The sequence below is a fragment of the Myotis lucifugus genome, unplaced genomic scaffold (genome assembly GCF_000147115.1).
Source record: "Myotis lucifugus unplaced genomic scaffold, Myoluc2.0 scaffold_24, whole genome shotgun sequence".
In the NCBI taxonomy this organism is placed as follows: domain Eukaryota; kingdom Metazoa; phylum Chordata; class Mammalia; order Chiroptera; family Vespertilionidae; genus Myotis; species Myotis lucifugus.
Window position 1 is genome coordinate 9,379,922 of NW_005871072.1, and position 20,695 is coordinate 9,400,616.

Genomic DNA, 20,695 nt, shown 5'->3' on the forward strand with positions numbered 1-20,695 from the left:
TATAACGCGCATGGGTGGGAATGGGTGAGACAAAGTACTTCTTTCTACATATTGTTAGTAGCCCCAGGAAGCAGGGAGAGTGAAATATAGAGTAATCAAAAAACTTTATTTCGTGCTTTTTAAGTGTTTCATGTAAAATGAAGAGAATTGAATTATAAGTTTGTTTTATGTGTTTATAAAGTATTTAGCTTTTTATTGTAGACTATGGTAAACATAAAATGACAAACTAGTACAGTTACCTCATTTTATCCATCATCCTAGATTCAACAGTTAGTTATCACCTCTTGGCCTAACCTATTTCATTTATTTTCTGCTCATTTTGTTCTTTCATAAATTGTTTTAAAGCACAACCATGGATATTTCATTATGTATCTTTAAAATATGAGGACCCATAAAAAATAGCCATATTATCACACTAAAAAACTAATAGTTCCTTTCTAACACCAAATATGCATATTTTAATTATTTGAATTACAATCCAGATAAGATCCATACATTGTGATTGGTTCTTTCTCTTAAGTTCATAGGTTTCCCTCCATCTCTCTTTTTTTGTTTCCTTGAATTTTATTTAAGAAATTAGATCATAAGTCTTTGTTGGATAGGAGCCTCTAGCTTGCTTCCTGTGGCCTGTAATTCTCTTTCATTGTGATGTCTTTACCTGGTTTTGGTATTAGGGTGATGCTGGCTTCAATTTTATACATTTCTTGCCTCATATCTGAAACCAGCCATTTTTTTCAAAGTGCCCTGGTTCCTTTTAAGGGTGATGGGTATTTAAAAGCCGAAATCTAGCACTAGAGATGCTCATTTCTCCTGGGTTGGTCATTGTTTTTAAATATTTATAGTGCCATAACTAATACATACACTCACACATAAACACATGTTTATACACACAGGCAATTGTTATTTTATATATGTATATGTTTATATATTTCTATACAAATTTATGTAGTCATCGTTTAAAAATATACAATATGTGTATATGTATAACACTTATTTTCCTTCTTTATTTAAAAATGGTAGCACAATATATATACTATTTTGTACTTTGTTTTTTTAACAATGTGTATAGAAATCTCCCTATATCCATTTAAAGAGATTTAAAAAAATGTTTATTCATTCAGTCTTATGGGTGTGTGCATTCAAGGTGTTTTTAGTATTTTGCTTTTTTTTTCCTTTTGCAATGAATAATTTGTGTATATGTTTGGGTGTTTTTTTTTTCATGTTGTTGGAAGCATATCTTCAAAGTAAATTTTAGAAGTGGGATTGCTGGGTTAAACAAATGTAAAATAAGGAACCTTGTGTTTCGTAGATCTGGGATAGCTGATTCAGAGTGTGATTGCATATGTAGTTTTGCTAGTTGTGGATAAATTCCCTTACACAGAGGTTTATACTATTCCGTGTCCCTCCCCCGAACCCCAACAATGAATGAGAGTACTTGTTTTCTCAAGGCCTCCCTTAACACAGAGTATGTGCTTAAATTTGGGGCTGTTTGCCAATATAATGGGAGAAATGGTATCTCAGTTGAGTTTTAATTTACATATATGTTATTATGAACAAAGTTGAACTTTTAATTTAAATGGATAATTTTAAAAATCCTTTACTAAAAATGTTTGCCTTAGTTCTAGGTAATTTTTTTAGATTAATATTATATTTAAGAAATAGTTAAGGCTCATTTTATACTCTACAACCAATTCATAGTTTACTATTTAACATGGACCTACTTAACTGTAATTTGACTACCGTGACAGAATTCTCTCTGTGGTGATGGTGACCAAAGCTTAAAAGTGGCCTTAAAAATACATGTAATTATGTGCCATTATAAACTCATATATACAGTAAAACTTCAGGTTAGGTAAATCTAAAAATCTAGGTTTTTACCATGTGTGTAAGTTCTGTGTGTGTGTGTTTACTAGTATATTTTCCTAATATATGAAGGTTTTTTTCCTAATGAAAAGAAGCATTTGTAATAGATACTATGAATGCTAGATAACTTAAAAGTGACTAAAACCTTACATTTTAGTAATTTATTCATTTTCCATTAAATCTTTACATTTTATAGGTAAAATATTATTTTAATTTATCTACTTATATTCCTTAAATGTATACTTACTGAAATGGAAAATTTATTAAATAAGTAAACTATTCCATAAAAACTCATATAGCTAAATGTTTATGGATATTAAGTAGCTTTGTAATGTTTTTTATGATATCAATGTGTATTTACAAATATTATTCATTTTTTTAATCTTTATTGTTCAGATTATTACAGTTGTTCCTCTTTTTTACCCCCATAGCTCCCCTCCACCCGGTTCCCATCCCACCCTCTGCCCTTACCCCCCCCCCACTGTCCTCGTCCATAGGTGTACAATTTTTTCCCAGTCTCTTCCCGAACCCCCCCACACCCCTTTCCCCCCGAGAATTGTCAGTCCACTCCCTTTCTATGCCCCTGATTTTATTATATTCACCAGTTTATTCTGTTCATCAGATTTTGTATTCACTTGATTTTTAGATTCACTTGTTGATAGATATGTATTTGTTGTTCATAATTTTTATGTTTACCTTTTTCTTCTTCTTCCTCTTCTTAAAGAATACCTTTCAGCATTTCATATTACACTGGTTTGGTGGTGATGAACTCCTTTAGTTTTGCTTTTTCTTATCTGAGAAGCTCTTTATCTGACCTTCAATTCTGAATGATAGCTTTGCTGGGTAAATAATCTTGGTTGTAGATTCTATGTAATGTCAACCAAATATTAGGTAGAGAGCAATAAGTATTGCAAGTGGGAACAGTTTATATTGAACATTAATAACTTGAGTTCTTATATTAATCTACTTGATTAGTTTTCTATGTAAAAATCATTTTTTAAATGTTGAAAATATCGTCTTTGAAGTATGATGTCCTGTTTTTAAGAGAGAGAGCAAAATCTAATTCTTCTTAACAAATGCAAGTGTCCTGTTGCCTGCTGACCTCAGGTGACATTTCCAGAGTGTGTACGGTGGATGACCATCGAGTTTGACCCTCAGTGTGGTACTGCACAATCAGAAGATGTCCTGCGTTTGTTGATTCCGGTCAGAACTATTCAGAATTTAGGATATGGACCAAAATTGACATCTATTCACGAAAATCTTAATTCATGGATCGAATTAAAGAAATTTTCAGGATCTTCTGGGTGGCCTACTATGGTTTTAGTGTTGCCAGGTAAGTTATATTTTTTCTCTTCTGTTTAATATGGTAATATATATACATTTATGGTAATTATGATTAGTACGGATAAATCATTAAAAATGTTTATTTAAGTTTTAAAAGAATTTCTTCAAGTCCTACTATGTATCTGGATTACAGGGGAAAAGTAAGGAAAAATGGATAAGGAGTGGCATATCATGACCAAGTTTTAGAAGAGAGAATGTTAGCTTGATTGGAGCAGAGACTTAATATTGAGGGGGTGCAGTTTATAATTGAGATCAAACTATAGACAAAGTGGATTAGATCTTTTTTCCCAGTAGGTGTCCTGTTGCCTGCTGACCTCAGGTGACATTACTCAAGAACTTACTAGAATTCCTTTCTTTCAAAAAATTGGTGAACCATGTAGCCTACAAAGCTATTGTTTTGTTTTTTAAATATTTTTATTGATTTCAGAGAGGAAAGAACAGGAAGAGAGAGATAGAAACATCAATGATGAGAGAGAATCATTGACTGGCTGCCTCCTGCATCCTCCACAGTGGGGATCAAATCTGCAACCCTGCATGTGCCCTGGCCAGGAATCAAACTGTCACCTCCTGGTTCATAGGTTGGCATTCAACCCCTGGGCAAAGCCATCACTTGTAGTCCTTAAAATGTATGAGTGTGTGTGTGTGTGTGTGTGAGAGAGAGAGAGAGAGAGAAAGAGAGAGAGAGAGAGAGTGAGAGAGAGAGAGAGAGAGAGAGAAGAACCTTTGTTATTGTTATTGCTGGTGTTTTTCTTTAAAAGAAAGTTTGTTTTTAAAAGTATATGTAATCTATTGTGTTTTTAACCAGCTAACTATAACTACTCGTATAATCCCTCAAACTAATAACCAGTTTGAATTCAGAAGCTTTTTTTCTTCTAGTCAGACCTGTTTTGTTTGTGAAGACATCCGACTAAGTCAAATGCCAGGGTATTGAATAACTCACTTTAGTAATTGACAGATAATTGATTTCTCGTGTAACTTAAAGGTAGGATGTTTGATTAAGGAGAATTTGATCATAAAAAAAAATAACAGTTCACTTGGGTGGTTCCATTATTTCTAGGGTTGTTTTAGCACAGGTTTATTCAAGTAAATACAGGAACCCTTCCAAAATGACTAGGTTTTTAGAATCTGATTGGTATTGCTACCAATCCTGGGATAGATAAAAGTTACAAGTTGAGCCCAACCAGTGTGGCTCAGTGGTTGAGCATCGACCTATGAACAAGGAGCTCACAGTTTGATTCCCATTCAGGGTACAGGCCTGAGTTGGGGCTCGATCCCCAATAGGGGGAGAGCAGGAGGCAACCGATCAATGATTCTCATCATTGATGTTTCTCTCTCTCCCTCTCCCTTCCTCTCTGAAATCAATAAAAAAAATATATTTTAAGAAGGTAAAAGTTGTTTCAGATTTTGAATTCAATGTTACCTTTTTTTCTTAGGAAATGAGGCCCTTTTTTCATTGGAGACTGCATCAGATTATGTGAAAGATGACAAAGCTTCTTTCTATGGTTTCAAATGTTTTGCAATTGGGTATGAATTTAGCCCTGGACCTGATGAGGTAAGAATGAATTATCTCATTCTGTTAAGGAAGATTATGTTTCTGCGGCTGCTATTGACTTAAATTTATTTGTTGCCTATATTTAAGAAGTCTGAAGTGTATTTTAAGCTAGATTATATACTTTAAAATAGTTTTGTATTCTGTGCAGTAATCTGTTTTTGCTACTTTTAATACATGAAGAGATTGGAGTCTGTGCAACATGACTCAGCCTTTGACAACTTAGTATAGTTGCACCTGTTCCAAACTAGCTCAGGTGTTTATACCTTTTTGAGTAAATAATTGAACTTGTTAGTAACTCTTCTAAATGTTTTAATTCATACAGTAAAATATAATCAAGGTGAAAAATGATTATGTTTCCTCAAGAAAACGAAAAATTCTTTGGATGATGAACCTGTGGGCCCAAACTTTATAACCAGCATAAGACATAAAATTTAACCTCTTTCACTCTTAATTTAACCATTAGCTAGCTAATGACATGCTTCCTTCCAGTTTCAAAAGTTATGCTGAATGCAAGTCACATTTGTTGATTATCCACATTATATTTCAAACATTTTTTAAAACAGCTGATACGTTTTTGCAATTCTACAGGGAGTCATTCAGTTGGAAAAAGAATTAGCCAACCTTGGTGGGGTTTGTGCAGCAGCTTTGATGAAAAAGGATCTAGCACTTCCTATTGGTAAGTCTAGTCAAATACTAGGTGTTTGTTGATGATTTTTTTAATTTTAGGAATAGAATATGCATATTATAGAACATTCTGAAAATTGATAAATAGATTAGCAAATGACTTTTATAGTCACACACACTCATGAGCAATAACTGCTTAATATATTGATAGTTTGGGATTTTTAAAATGGAGTCTAGAGACTGAGGCGTATTCTCTAGTCCAATGATGGCGAACCTATGACGCGTGTCAGAGGTGACACGCGAACTCATTTTTTTTGGTTGACTTTTCTTTGTTAAATGGCATTTAAATATATAAAATACATATCAAAAATATAAGTCTTTGTTTTACTATGGTTACAAATATCAAAAAATTTCTATATGTGACACGGCACCAGAGTTAAGTTAGGGTTTTTCAAAATGCTGACACACCGAGCTCAAAAGGTTCGCCATCACTGCTCTAGTCTTTTAAATACACTCACACACACATACACACACACACACACACACACACACACACAAACACACACACATCCTCCCTCATCCACATACATGCTTTGTGCCAGGCACTGGTTTAGGCACTAGATACATAGTATGAAACCAAAAGTTTGAGATATTTTTTAAATATTCTAGTGGACATACCAAGTGGACAATTGGAACTCGTCTGGAGTTCGGGGAACAAGTCAATGCAAATGTCATTTAAACATAGTTGATACTTAAACACATGGGGCCATATGAAAGATGATTAGGAAGAGAATGCAAATGAGAAAGATAAGAGCCCAGGATTAAAGCTGGGACTTTCCAAAACTTCAGAGGTAGACAGAATAGAAAAAAGAAACTGCAAAAAAGATTGGGAAGGAACAGTAGCCAATGCGGTAGGAGTAAAACGCAGAGAGTGGGATTTTCTAATGCTGCTGAGAAGTCAATTAAAATCTTTCGCCAAAACCGGTTTGGCTCAGTGGATAGAGCGTCGGTCTGCGGACTGAAAGGTCCCAGGTTCGATTCCGGTCAGGGGCATGTACCTTGGTTGCGGGCACATCCCCAGTGGGGGGTGTGCAGGAGGCAGCTGATCGATGTTTCTCTCTCATCGATGTTTCTAACTCTATCTCTCTCCCTTCCTCTCTGTAAAAAATCAATAAAATATATTTAAAAAAAATAAAAAAATAAAATCTTTCCTTGATTGATAAACTTGCTGCTTATATACTCAGTAAGAAATATATCATTAAGCCCTGGCCCGTGTGGCTCAGTTGGTTGGGCATTGTCCTGTCACTGAAGAGTTGCTGGTTTGATTCCAGATTAGGGCATATGCCTGGGTTGCAGGCTCAATCCAAGTAGGGGGCATGCAGGAAGCAGCTGATCAATATTTCGCTCTTGCATCAGTGTTTTTCTCTCTCCTCCACCCCTCTCCTTTACTCTCTCTAAAAATAAAAATAAATATTTTTTTAAAAGAAATGTATCAGTCAAATGAGAAAGAGAGAGATAAGCCCTTTTAAAGTTCAGTGAGAGAATAGAAAGTCAGGAAGGGGAGTCAGGCTGAACATGGATAGCTCTTTGGAAGAGTTTTCATGTGAGCAGAACAGAGAATTGAGGCCGTGGCAGAAATGGTACCTCCTTCTAAGGTGCAAATATGTATGATATGTAAGTAGACTTAAAATCAAGGTGGCAAAGACAAAAATAAAGTTAAAAATATTTACTAATTCTATGATGTTTATACATAGATTAGCATTTTATCTCATAGTATTTGGGGAATAAAAGGTATTATTATTTGATTTCCCTAGTGCTCATCTCCAAAAGTTTATATGTATCTCTTCCATCAGGGACTACCCTTCCTACTTGATCCTTCCTTTCTTCCCTTCACTTTCTCTACTTTCGTCTTCTCTGTTTCCTTTCTCCTTCAGCTCCCTTGTTCCTACTTAATATTGATATATATGTGAGGAAATGAGAAATCTTATATTCTATTCATATGAGGAAAATGAGTAAATGTCTTTGGAGACTATGTGTCAATAACTTCAGATTTTACATGCTTATAGTTTTTGATGTAGCAATTTTTATACATACTTGTACAAGTGCTCAAAAATATATGTTGTAAGATAGATTAATGTAACAATACTGGTGATTGTACTATGTCTAAGTAATCAAAATGCGTATCGTTGGAAACTGGTTAAGTAAGTAATGTTATAGCCATGCATTGAAATGTATGCAGCTGTTAAAAAACAACAAAAAAGTATGTCCTAACCAAGAAAGATGTCCAAATTATATTAACCGAGAAAAGCAAGTTGAAGGGTCCCATTTTTGCCAACATTATGTTATATATGTTATTTATTATATATATGTAAGTTGACACATACATATATACATTTATTATTTGCAACAAAATCTCTATATCAATACATAAGAAACTGTTGATACTATTTATGTTTGGGAGGGGGCTAGTAGCAGAATTATTCTGTACCTTAATATAATTGGAATATTTTCCTTTAAACATGTATTACTTCAGTAGTAATAATATATACATTATACTATCAAAGAAAATTCAATAAATAAAATATGTTCTATATTAAGCAATAAAAGAGAAAATGACTAGAGGATGCAATCACTATCTCTGTTTTCCTGCAAGTTACTGTTGTTTACTAAAAGTATATCTCTTTTGTAAGACAACCAAAATAAAAAGGCTCAGATTCTGAATAATTAGTTTCCTTATATTTTTTTGTAAAAAAGTAAGTACTCAAAATTACAAATTTATATGCATAAATATAGTGTAAATCTTTTATACATCACTCAATGGATGCATTTTGAGTATTATTTTGAGAATTATAGCTTGTATTCACACTGAAAATTTAAAATGTAAACCACTGAGATTTATCCAGAATGATAATAGTTCTTTTCATTCTGGGATATTAGAATTGTGAACAAAGTATAAAGAATGCAAAAGACTGAAAAATTAAGTATTGCTTTATTTTAGTAAAACTTTTTATTTATACAGCAGGTAATGAATTAGAGGAAGATCTTGAAATTCTTGAAGAGGCTGCATTACAGGTATTGCCCCAAACATTGTATGGATAAATTTTGTACATTAATTTAAAACCAATATATTCACTTAGATCAACCCTATTTTTCTTGAACATAGGACTCATTCATTAAATACTTCATGCTATTCATTGGCAGTTATAAAGATAAATAACTTATAATTTTCCCCTGTGATGGGAGAGACTATGTGAGTCCTCGCTTTACTGCATGATGGGTTTAATTCCACAGTGAGACATAAATCCTTTGGGAGAAAGAAGCTCTCCCAAGTGCCAAGGGGCTCAGGGGAGGCATTGCAGAGCTGTGGGCATGTGAAATGGGTCCTGAAAGTTTTATTAACCACTTAGAAAAGGGGGAAATGAGGTGTTGGTAATTTAAATAACATCTGCAGAACACTCTCAAATTTACAGTATCTATTTTTGCAGTTTTACTTTGAGGTCAGTATTATCTCTTGTATTTTACAATTACAATAACTGAAGTTCAGAAAGTTATACAACTTGTCTAAGAATTCAGCTAATTGGGAAAAAGAGCCTAGCATTTAGGTCTTCTAATACCTACAACTAGTGGTTAGTTATATTGTATTTCCTGAGATAAACTTATCACAGCAGTAATAATAAAAACAAACATTTATTTGATCTTAATTTTATCAAGTACTATTTCAAACATTTTGCATATTTTTAACTCATTTAGCCTTCGACAACCATATGAATTACATTATCTCCATTTACAGAGAAGAAAACTGAAGCAGGGAGAACTTAAATAATTTTTAGGCATCACACAGCTAATGAGCAACTGGGCTAGAGTTTGACCTCTGGCAATTTGGTGATAAAGTGCATAACCTTGATCACTATGCTTTAATCACAGAGAGTCATGGTGTCCTCATAATGTTAAAAAAAAATAGCTTTTTAAAAAAAGGAGTTAAATCTTAGTATATTAATATACAAAAATAAAAATTAATTTAATAAAAATTTAATAAACACAGTATTCTAGTTAAGGAGAACCATCAAAGAGTTCATATATTATTCATCATTATAGGGATTATTATTTATAAAATGTCATTTAGGCCAGATATAAATAGATCTTTATTGTACTGTGGTTCAACAACAACAAAAAATGATGTCCAAAATTGCCCACCTTTGACGCATATAAAGTAGTTGTGATGGTGGTCTAACGTATTAAACAACTTCTACTTCTTAGGCAAAGTAGTGTGCATTTTATTTGTGTTATTTAATTTAACTTTTATAATAACCACAAAAAAGAGATATTATTTGGTCACCAGTTTATAAATTTTACAGATTTAGGAAGGTCTATAACTTGTTAGCTCACGAGCTCACAGCTATAACTTGTCCAGAGCCAGGATTCAAACTCAAGTCTGTTTGATTTTAAAGATTATGATTTTTGAAATTGCATAGATTTTAGAATGCAAAAGTTAACATTGTATAAATTAGATAGTACTGGAAGTATAATCCTTTTCCATGAAAAATGTTTTGTTTTGAAATTTATAGTATAGTCATTAAAAAATTTCTAGAGTTTTCAGCATTGAAAGCAGGTCTTCCCAAAACATAGGCTTGCTTGTCAGATAGGTGAGAACTAAATTTTCAGTTTTATCTGCCTCTTTTTCTTTACTTCAGTCAGGCTTAGACAGACTACTGCAATTTATATGCCACCACAGTAAAGCTTCCATCCACTTTTTGCCCAAGTCTAGACCGTGGTACCCACCCATCCATGACAGCAGACACAACCTACACATGATAGCTGCCAATAATGGGGAGACAAAAAGAAAGAGACTTCCACAGCTGCCTACAGGAGGGAGCCATGGCCCGGACAAATGGGGATGTAGCATGTAGAGGGCTAGAATGGAAGGAGGAGTTAACACCATTTCAACTGACATGCAGAGCTCATAAGTCACTTTTTTGTGGAAGGAGATTGAAAGTATTTTTTCATATTTTTTCCTCATGGAAGATGTCTACTTTATAGGCTAAAGGAATACGGGGAGAAAATGATTTCCCCAAAAAGGCCTAGCAAAATTTGTTTGCAAGTTCAAAAATTCATGTATTTAAAGTTTATATTTTAAAATAAATGTTCTCTTTTATCCAACAGGTGTGCAAAACCCATTCTGGTATTCTTGGAAAGGGGTTAGCTCTTTCTCATTCACCAACTATATTAGAGGCACTTGAAGGAAACTTACCACTACAAATCCAAAGCAATGAACAGTCCTTCCTGGATGATTTTATTGCTTGTGTTCCAGGCTCAAGTGGTGGAAGGCTTGCAAGGTAATACACTTTAAGTACTACGATTACTTTCTTTCAGGGCTTGTCTCAGTTGAAAGGGGAATCATTAGGATGTAAAAATGCTACCTAAAATAGTCATATTTTTGTGTTTTGAACCTATTGAAACATAAAATGGTAGTTAATATTTCAAAATATTTTTTAAATATATGATAGTTCTTAGTTGATTATCTTAAAGTTTCATACATGAACTTTTATTTTAAAAATATGTGGAATATGTGGTGTAATGGAGAAGTGTTGTGTTTTGGAGAGTGACTTTTAATAATTCACTAAACTAAGTTTATCACTATATTTTATTTTAATGATTTTTTTTCAAATCTACACCTAATAGAAGTATAAACTTATAATTAAAATCAAATCATTTGAGATTGTAGAGTTCTCATTTGTTTTTGTTTTTTAAGCTAAAGAAAAAAATATTTTTCAATATGGAAACCTAACTTAATTCTGATTTTAACTTTTGTGGGGAAGCACGGGGCTTGGTTGGAAAGTTTGTAGGGAGGAATCTCCGAAAGGTCGAGGGCCCCTAGGGCAGTGATGGCGAACCTACGACACGCGTGTCAGAGGTGACACGTGAACTCATTTTTTTGGTTGATTTTTCTTTGTTAAATGGCATTTAAATATATAAAATAAATATCAAAAATATAAGTCTTTGTTTTACTATGGTTGCAAATATCAAAAAATTTCTATATGTGACACGGCACCAGAGTTAAGTTAGGGTTTTTCAAAATGCTGACACGCCGAGCTCTAAAGGTTCACTATCACTGCTCTAGGGGGACCTTTCCGAAGGCGGTAGCCCTTGCCTTGCCTTTTCCAAACAAGTCTGAGCCCCTGGGTGTTTTACTGGAATCTTTGTTTCATCTTTAGATGTTCTTGCTTAAAGGACACTGCAGATATATGTGTTTTCTCAAGGATGCTTACCCAGCTGATAGTACCTAGAAGTTAATTTTAGTTTAAGCTGTTGTTACAATAAAAGCCTAAGGAGGCAGGCGAACAGGGCTGTTTGGTTTCTCAAGCCAAGCAGTTCCTTAGTCCTCTCTTTCACAGAAACGTGTGTCAGAGTAATCATTCATCCTTTGCTCAGGGTCTGCCTGTCAGCCCCGGCAAGGAGGCTCTGGCTCTTGGCAATCCCCATGGAACTGGGCATTGGCAAGTTTACAAGGATATATTGGGACGTCTGTACTTGGTAAGGCCAGGGGGCAATTAACAGCAGGTTAATCATAGTCTACTCACTTATTTACTTAGTCATTTTTTGATGAAGTCAATAACTTTTGGATGGATTTTTAATCCCTGTGAGGCACCTACGATGTGAAGGTGACAATAGGTAATTAACAAGGCAACAGGTGACAAATGACAGTGACCTTACAAGGAGGAGAAAGTCCTGTCCCCAATCTCTTGGTTTCATAAACAGAGAAAATATTTTGAGAAAGTTAGAACCAGTGATATAGAAGATGCCAAGAGAGAACATCACTTTGTAAACCTCATTGTGACTGATGCAGCTTTAGAAAACGCAAACTTTTATCATCTTTGTGGCATTATTAGAACTAGAGAATCAAGACTAAAGAACTATAAGCTGTTGCCCTTTGTGTTGGAAGCAATAAGACTACTCTAGTCACTCTCTCAGAGGTACAAGGGCCAATCTGAAGCTAGTGATGTGGATATTTAGGAAGAGGGCTGTGATAATAAACCCTAGCTCACAGGGATTGATGCCAAGGTAGCTCAAATTTAGGGAGAACCAAGCACCTGCTTGGGAAGGCAAAGCAAGGAGACACGTGAGAGACCCCCAGTCCTGGAGCTCAGGATGTCCATGGCTTAGATTCTCTCCTCCTCTGGCCTTCGCTGGAAGCAGTGTCCTGGATGGCCTGTTGATGGCAGCAAGTCTGGTGGGCTTGCCTGCTTTGCAGTCTCAGAATATTGCATGGATGAGACAGCAGTTGCCAAGTCAGACTCCAGGGGTAGAGTAGCTTAGGAGGTTTCCTATAGAAAGGCCACTAACCAGGCAAGCCACCAGGAGGCCACAGGAGAACCAGCTTGTATTTTGCCAAGAACCATTTATCTGTGCCTTAGTCCATCATGGCTGAATAGCTAATCTGTGCCTGATGCCAGGAGATTACACATCTGCCTCAGATTAAATCCCAGGTGGGGGGTATAAGGCATTTACCCTTCCCAGAAAGTTGCTGCCAGGTAGTAATGAAAAAGTAGTTTCAGGATTTCCAAAATAAAACAGCTTATTTGAAAAATTTTTGGTAGAGAAATGATAGATTTGCAGTGCAGGTCACACTATAAAGTGGCTGTAAATCCCCTGGGGATCTTGTTTAAATGCAGATTCTGGCTCAGCATGTCTGGGGCAGGCCTGACATGCTACACTTTAACAAGCTCCCAAAGTGATGCTGCTACTAGTGATCCCAGGCCACTGCTGGCTTAATTTCAGGTTAATCATTGAAGATATTGATGAATTTTTTATTTGTTTGTTTGCTTGTTTTTTTCATTAATGCTAGGTGGCTTCAGCCAGATTCCTATGCAGATCCTCAGAAAACATCTTTGATCCTGAATAAGGATGATATTCGTTGTGGTTGGCCTACTACCATAACTGTTCAAACAAAAGACCAGTATGGGGATGTGGTGCATGTTCCCAATATGAAGGTAATTATATCAAAATTAAAGTAGTGGACATCTATGCATTGATTGTGACTAATAAAATTTTAGAAATGGTAAGTGTCTAGAAACCATTTGCCAGACCTTCTTTACATATATGTAATGGAGGAAGCAAAAAAAATTTTGTTTATATTATTAGCATCTGATTTTCCAAGTTATATGTTTTTTTGATTTTTACATTTTGCTGGGTGCTATCGTGATGCAAAGGAAGGATAAAAGAAGTGTCCATAATAAAGAGTGCCAAGCACATAGAAGGAAGGCCCTCAATGCATAGTGATAGAATTAATCAATAAAAGAAGACATTGTAAAATTTTATGTGTGTATATATATATTTTTTAATATATTTTATTGATTTTTTACATAGAGGAAGGGAGAGGGATAGACAGTTAGAAACATCGATGAGAGAGAAACATCGATCAGCTGCCTCCTGCACACCTCCCACTGGGGATGTGCCCGCAACTGAGGTACATGCCCTTGACCAGAATCAAACCTGGGGCCGCTAAGTCCGCAGGCTGACACTCTATCCACTGAACCAAACCGGTCAGGGCTGTATATATTTTTTAAAACTCAAATACATTCTGCATTCTGTGCTATTGAATAAACATTGAAAATATAATAGTGATACTTATTAAATAAATTAGAAATAAATGAATTTGGATTGTAAAAGAATGAAGAATGTAAATAATCATGTGCTGTATTGATGAATATAGTTCTTTGGATACCTTTTCCCCAAGACATTAATTAATAAAGACATTTAGACTATATCGTAATGTATAAAGTTAAGTCCTTTGTGATATAATCTATTAATGTAAATATCTCATTTTAAACTTTTATTATATTTCTGAGAAAAATCAATATTGAATGAAAATTTGTATAGGCAAACCCCAGCTGCCCCCACACCTCACTCAAAGTTACTGTATTACAAAGTGATTTGATTGTTTGGAGTTTAGCGTTTATCAGTCCACAAAATCCCTGTTAATTACATAGCAGATAATTTTACCTCAATATTACTTTTAGTAGAACTATTACAACTACTTGGTATATTCTTTGATTTATATCACAAAGAAGTACAATGCCAGTGGAACCTTTTACCTGACTCATAGTAAAAAAATCAAGAGCCATATGGTTTACATGTATGAAGACCAATAAGTAAAACTGTATGGGAAAGTATTTAAACCCGATACTAAGCAAAAATCAGGCTTTACCTGTGTCTTTTAAAGTTTTGACAATGACTCACACCATTAGGATTTGCACCAGGTCCCAAACATACATATATAGGATGGAATATTATATGCTCTTATTTATATACAACATATATAATACATATTTACACAATATGTTGCATTATGGTTGTTTTCTATTTGATTTTTTTATGGAAGGTAATGCCCCATCAAAATGATTTTATAGCCACTGTGAATTACTCTGTGGAATGGAAAAAGAAAATTATAAGGAAAAAAATTGCAAAGAGAAAAAAATAATCCTGATGGTGACACAGACACACAAAAAAGATGCTTGAGGAAAGAATTTTTATCAAAATACAATACACATTAATATATTGAGGGGAGAATGTATTATTCACTGATGAATTTCTCACCTAAGTGTATGTAGTGAGTTGTTAAAATCCAGTCTTTGAGCCCACAATAAGTTCCTTATTTGTATGACTACATTGTAATAACATTTTCCAGGTCAGCATAACATTTTAATGTTCATATTGTTATGCGTATAGTATTTCTTTCGTTGTATTTTTTTATGTTTCCTCCTTTGCACCTTTTATTGTATTTTATTCCATTTTGGTATCTGGGTTATTTATATCTTACATTTCAAAGTCAGACTTTATGCTTTTATCTTTTGCTTTCTTCCTTTTTGGTTTCTTTTTTTGCCCACATGATCTATGTATCTTTCTGGATTCCCTTTTTTTTCTCCTACTCTGTCCTCCTTTATACTAAACTTCTCATTCATTATACTCAAAATCCATATCAGATTTATCTCTAATTTGGAAGCCATATCTAGGAAATTTCTGTAAATACTATTTAGGAAAAGTGATTTCCATACCTATTGATGTTTAATTTATCAATATATTGTCATATTAGCTGAAAAATGTGTTTTTAGTTTTCGCAGCACATGAAGTTTTAGGAACATTTTAGACTTACCAAAATTATTGAAGCATCCTTACATAATAATAGCCAGTTTTTGAAACATAAAAATTTGTAGCTAATATTTCAGTGAGATCTGAAATGCTTTTTTAAGCAGCAACTGTTTGATATTTAGTGAACAAAAAAGTCACATTGGAAATAAAGAATAACAAAAATTCTTTAAAGGAAGCACAGTTTGTAAAAGAAAGCAGAGTACTTATCATTCTATAATATCTTAATACTTAGTGTGTAAAAGTGTTCAGTGGTTTACTTCAAGGTTAATGGACAAATACACTTCTAATGTTTATTTAGGGTGAATATAGTTGTTTAAAACAATATTAAATCAAAATAGCATATATAAAAAGTGGCTATAATTTAAAATAAAATATTTTGAAATATGAAGCTTTTTCTTTTTTAAAAAGTTTAAAGCTTTTAATGGTGGCCATGTATATATGAGTTTAAGAAGTATACTATATATCTTTAAACTTCTGTTTTAATTTTAGATGGATTTTTTTATATTTTTAGGGCATTATGTCAGTTCAAATACTGATCTGCTTGGGTGTTTTTTGCTACCTTCCAAACCACTGATTCAATCCTCTGCTTCATCCTCTACACTGTTGATTCTCTGTAATGTAGTCTTCATTTCAGTTATTGCAGTCTTAATTTCTCATTTTTATAGGTGGCTCATTTTTACGGTTTTTATCTTCATTGTTATGTTTCTTATCTCTTTGTTGAAGTTCTCACTTAATTCATCTACTCTTTCACTAAATTCATTCAGCATCCTTATAATCAGGGTTTTGAACTCTGCATCTCATCTGGCAGTTGAATAAGCCTTTGACAGGAATGCCCAAGATGGACCAATGATAACATATTTATAAAACTATGAGTCCATAATTATAAATTGCTTCTTTTCATATGTCACAGACAATTATATAATATAATTTTTGGTTTTTTTAATAATATCATGGTTAGGTGGAAGTGAAAGCTGTTCCTGTTTCTCAGAAAAAAACATCTTTACAACAAGAGCAAGTAAAGAAACCTCAAAGGATTCCTGGCAGTCCTGCCATAACAGCTGTATCTTCTAATACTGACAAGACTTTTGGTGGATTGGCATCACCAAAGCTAGATGTTTCATATGAACCAATGATAGTGAAGGAGGCCCGATATATTGCCATAACAATGATGAAGGTAATTTATTTTTCTTATCAGAAAAATTTTATTTCTTACCAATTATTCACTTAGTAAACATTTCATTCATTCAAATTCAGACATAAAATTATAGGACTATAGAGCTGTTGGTAGTTGGAAAACTTGTAACATATTGTTGAGGATGGTGTTATTTTTCTTCAAAGAGGGTTTTCATTTGTTTTTGGAAGACATCTAGAAGGGATTGCCAATAATAGATCAAATTGATTCAATCAGAGATTGAAATGGTTGAAAATTATATTTCAGTTCCTACAGAAGTACTTGTTTGTTTTTAATTTACCATTGCTCTTAGGACATAGCCCTTCAGAGATTCAGTTTACCTAACCAGCCCCCTTCAATTTTGGAATTCTCCCAAATGCCACCTTCATCTCTGTTGGTTTCTTCAGGCTTTTTAGCCTCCTGATATCTTCAGACAGATTTTAAAAAAATATTTTGTCCAGCTTTTTAATTCCCTTCAGAGGCAGCTTTAGTCTAAATTACCAACATGTTATTAATTAAAGCAGAAATTGTTATCATTAATTGAAGCCGAAACTGGTAATTTTGCCATTATTAGAATGAAGTGGTAAGCCATTCAAGGCTTTCGTTTAGAGGAATGGCATAATTAGGTTTGTGTTTTATAAAGATCATGGTGGATTATAGAGAATGTGATTGGGTAAATGATCAAGAGTCATGGTTTAGTTTAAGTCTCTTTAGGAGACTCTTGATTTAGTCTTTTGAGATATGCTGATGCCTTGGACTACAGAGTTGTCAAAATAGATTCCAGAGATATTTAGACTCAATGGGAATGGTGGCTAATGGGGTTGGAGTAAAGAGAAAGAGATAGGAAATAAAAAATGAAGTTAACATTTTGAGCTTCAGCAGAGAAATTGATAATCTAGGCAGAGAGGCGTCTTTTGGTTGAGGAAAATAATAGTTATGGATGTGATGAGTTTTAGATATCTCTGAAATAACCATATGAAAATATATATAAAAGGAAGTTGGATAGAAACCTGGAATGATCACAGTCTGACCACAAGAACAGAATTTGAGGACAGTTAGCACTTGAACTCCTCATGAAGATAGATATCTACTTTCATGAGTGAAAAGAGAAGTTCCAGGACAGGATCCTAAGAAAAACCAGTACAGTGATTCTCAAATTTTGTCTACATCATATAAATGAATAGTTTAAGAAAACAAACTTTTGTCTATATCAGAATAATCTGAAGCACCTATTTAAAAGAAAAAGATCTTTCATTCATCCAAAGATTTAGATCCATTAAATCTAGAGAGAGGTTCAAGAATTTGCTAAAAATCATATGCAGAGTGTTTCAAGTTTAAAACCTAAACTTTGAGAAATATTGATTTACAAGATAGATAAGAAAAAGAAAGAAGGAAAAGAAAAAAACACACACAAACATTGATAAGAATACCAGCCAAGGAGCTAAGACATAAACTAGTACCAACGATTACTATTGCCACTTTTACCACCACTTTACATATGGTAATTCATTTACCCCTCATAAGAACCCTATATATTTTGTTTTCGTTCCCATTTTACATATGTGGAAACTGAAGCATGGAGAGGTTAAATAACATCTACGGCTAGGAGTCTGACTCCAGATTTAATTTTCCTACCTGACCCTAACTGCCTTATGGCATGTTTTGAAAGTCAAGGAAAGAATCCTGCAGGAGTGAAGTTTTGAAAAGGATCTAGCAACAATGAATTCATCAGTGTTCTTGGCAGTAGCAGTTTTACAGGCATAGTGGATTGATGAAGAGGAAGTTAAGATGGCTAAAGGCAAAATGAATATAGTTTTTTAAGATGTCTGGTTATAAAAAGAAACAGGAAACAGAATTAAGTGAAAACTTTTGAGACTGGGATTGAATATAGAAAGATAAGTTTTAATACTGATGAGGAGAAAATTGAAAGGAATGAAACCATGAAGACAGTTTGGGAGAGATTTTAAAAAAATAGAGTTTAGGTGGAGAGATTAGCCTTAAATAGAAGGAATATTGCCTCTTTTCTTCAATCAGGAAATAGAATTAATACAGATCCTAGTAAATCTGGAGGTTGTGCAGTAATTTATAATTACTTATAATAGTAATTGTTTTTTAGGTGGGAGAGGGAAGTAAGGAATCTTAGGGTCAGGAATTTGAAACAAAGGGAAAAAATGAAATAGTCATTGTGGAGAATTAAGGAGAACTGATTTGAAAGATTTTCAGTCATCCTTGAAGAATCAGTTGAAATTGAAGATCTACAGTGCAGTGTGAGTCATATAAACATGGGTAATATAATTATGGGATTGATTCAGAATTGAATATTGTCAGCTAATTCAACACATGAATAGTGAGAGAAGGGAGTTGAGCACATGGTGGTTAAAGAAAGCAACAGCGACCTTAAACGACACACTAGATCTGATGGAGTTAATTAATATTTACAGAACATTTAATCCCAAAGCAGCGGAATATACATTCTTCTCAAGTGCACATGGAACATTCTGAAAAAAAAATAAGTATTAACAGATTCAAGAAGATTGAAATCATCTCAAGCATGTTCTCAGATCACAATGTCTTGAAACCAGAAATCAACTACAATAAAAAAAAACCCACTTCAAACACATGGAGGCTAAATAGCATTTTATTAAACAATGAATGGGTTACCAATAAAGAAATAAAAAATCCTGGAAGCAAATGAAAATGAGCACACAACAACCCCAAATCTATGGGACATAGTGAAAGCAGTCCTGAGAAGAAGTTCATAGCATTATAGGCCTACCATGAGAAGCAAGAAATATCTCAAACAATCTACCCCTAAAAAGAACTGATAAAAGAACAAGAAATGCTCAGAGTAAGCAGAAGGAAGGACGTAATAAAGATCAGACTGGATATAAATGACATAGAGACTAAAAAACAATACAAAAGATCGGTGCAACCAGGAGCTGGTTCTTTGAAAAGATAAATAAGATTGATGAACCTTTAACCATACTCATCAAAAAAAAAAAAAGAGGACTAAATAAATGAAGTCAGAAATGAAACAAGAGAAGTAACACATGACATAGACATACAAAGGATTGTAGGAAAGTATCATACAACTATATGCCAACAAATTAGACAACCTGGGCAAAATGGACAAATTCCTAGAAACATACAGTCTTTCAAAACTGAATCAGGATCATTCAGAAAACCTGAGGAAGCCAATTTAAAAAAGCAGTAAACAAAAAACTCCCAGCAAACTAAAGTCCTGGACCAGATGGCTTTACAGGCAAATTTTACCAAACATTCAGAGAAGAACTAACATCTCCCCTTCTCAAATATTGCAAAAAATTCAAGAGGAGGGAAGACTTCCACGCTCTTTTTACGAGGCCAGCATTATCCTAATTTCAAAACCAGATAAAGTCACTACAAAGAAAAAAAATTATAGTCCAATATCCTTGATGAACATACATGCTAAAATCCTCAACAAAATATAAGCAAATTGGATCCAGCAATACATTAAAAAGATTATATACCATGATCAAGTGGGATTTATTCTGGGGTGCAAAGTTAGTACAATATTCACAAATTAGTAAATATATATGGAACCAAAAAAGACCCCAACTATTCCAGTATATTAACTGTTCCGTCATTTTCACATTCTCCTGTTGATGGACATTTAAGTTGTTTCTAGTTTTTTTCACTATTATAAACTGTACTGAAATAAACATCCTTGTATATGTTTCCTTTTCTATGTGTGCAAGAGGTGTTTTTTTTTCTCAAAGATATATCTAGAGGTAGGATTGCTGGATTATAGGGCATGGCTGTCTTCAGCTATATCAAATATGATCAAAATTTATACCAGCATTGTATAAAAGTACTAGGAACTTAATATTCTCATCAGCATATGATTCTTACCAACACAGTTTGATAACTGTAATATGATTATTTTGTTGTTTTAATTCACATTTCCTTCATTCCCAGTCTAGTTGAATCAGATTTCTTCTTCACTGACATGTCTT

General features: G+C 33.8%; 1 protein-coding gene across 1 annotated transcript in view; it reads left to right on the plus strand.

Moving 5' to 3' along the window:
* MYCBP2 (MYC binding protein 2, E3 ubiquitin protein ligase) overlaps positions 1–20,695 on the plus strand; it is a 275,789-nt gene that overhangs the window by 152,620 nt on the left and 102,474 nt on the right. The window contains exons 41-47 of the mRNA XM_023751731.1: positions 2,971–3,196; positions 4,641–4,759; positions 5,348–5,435; positions 8,406–8,455; positions 10,544–10,716; positions 13,227–13,371; positions 16,488–16,703. Of these exons, the coding sequence (XP_023607499.1) occupies positions 2,971–3,196; positions 4,641–4,759; positions 5,348–5,435; positions 8,406–8,455; positions 10,544–10,716; positions 13,227–13,371; positions 16,488–16,703 (1,017 nt within the window). The remainder of the gene's footprint in view (positions 1–2,970; positions 3,197–4,640; positions 4,760–5,347; positions 5,436–8,405; positions 8,456–10,543; positions 10,717–13,226; positions 13,372–16,487; positions 16,704–20,695) is intronic.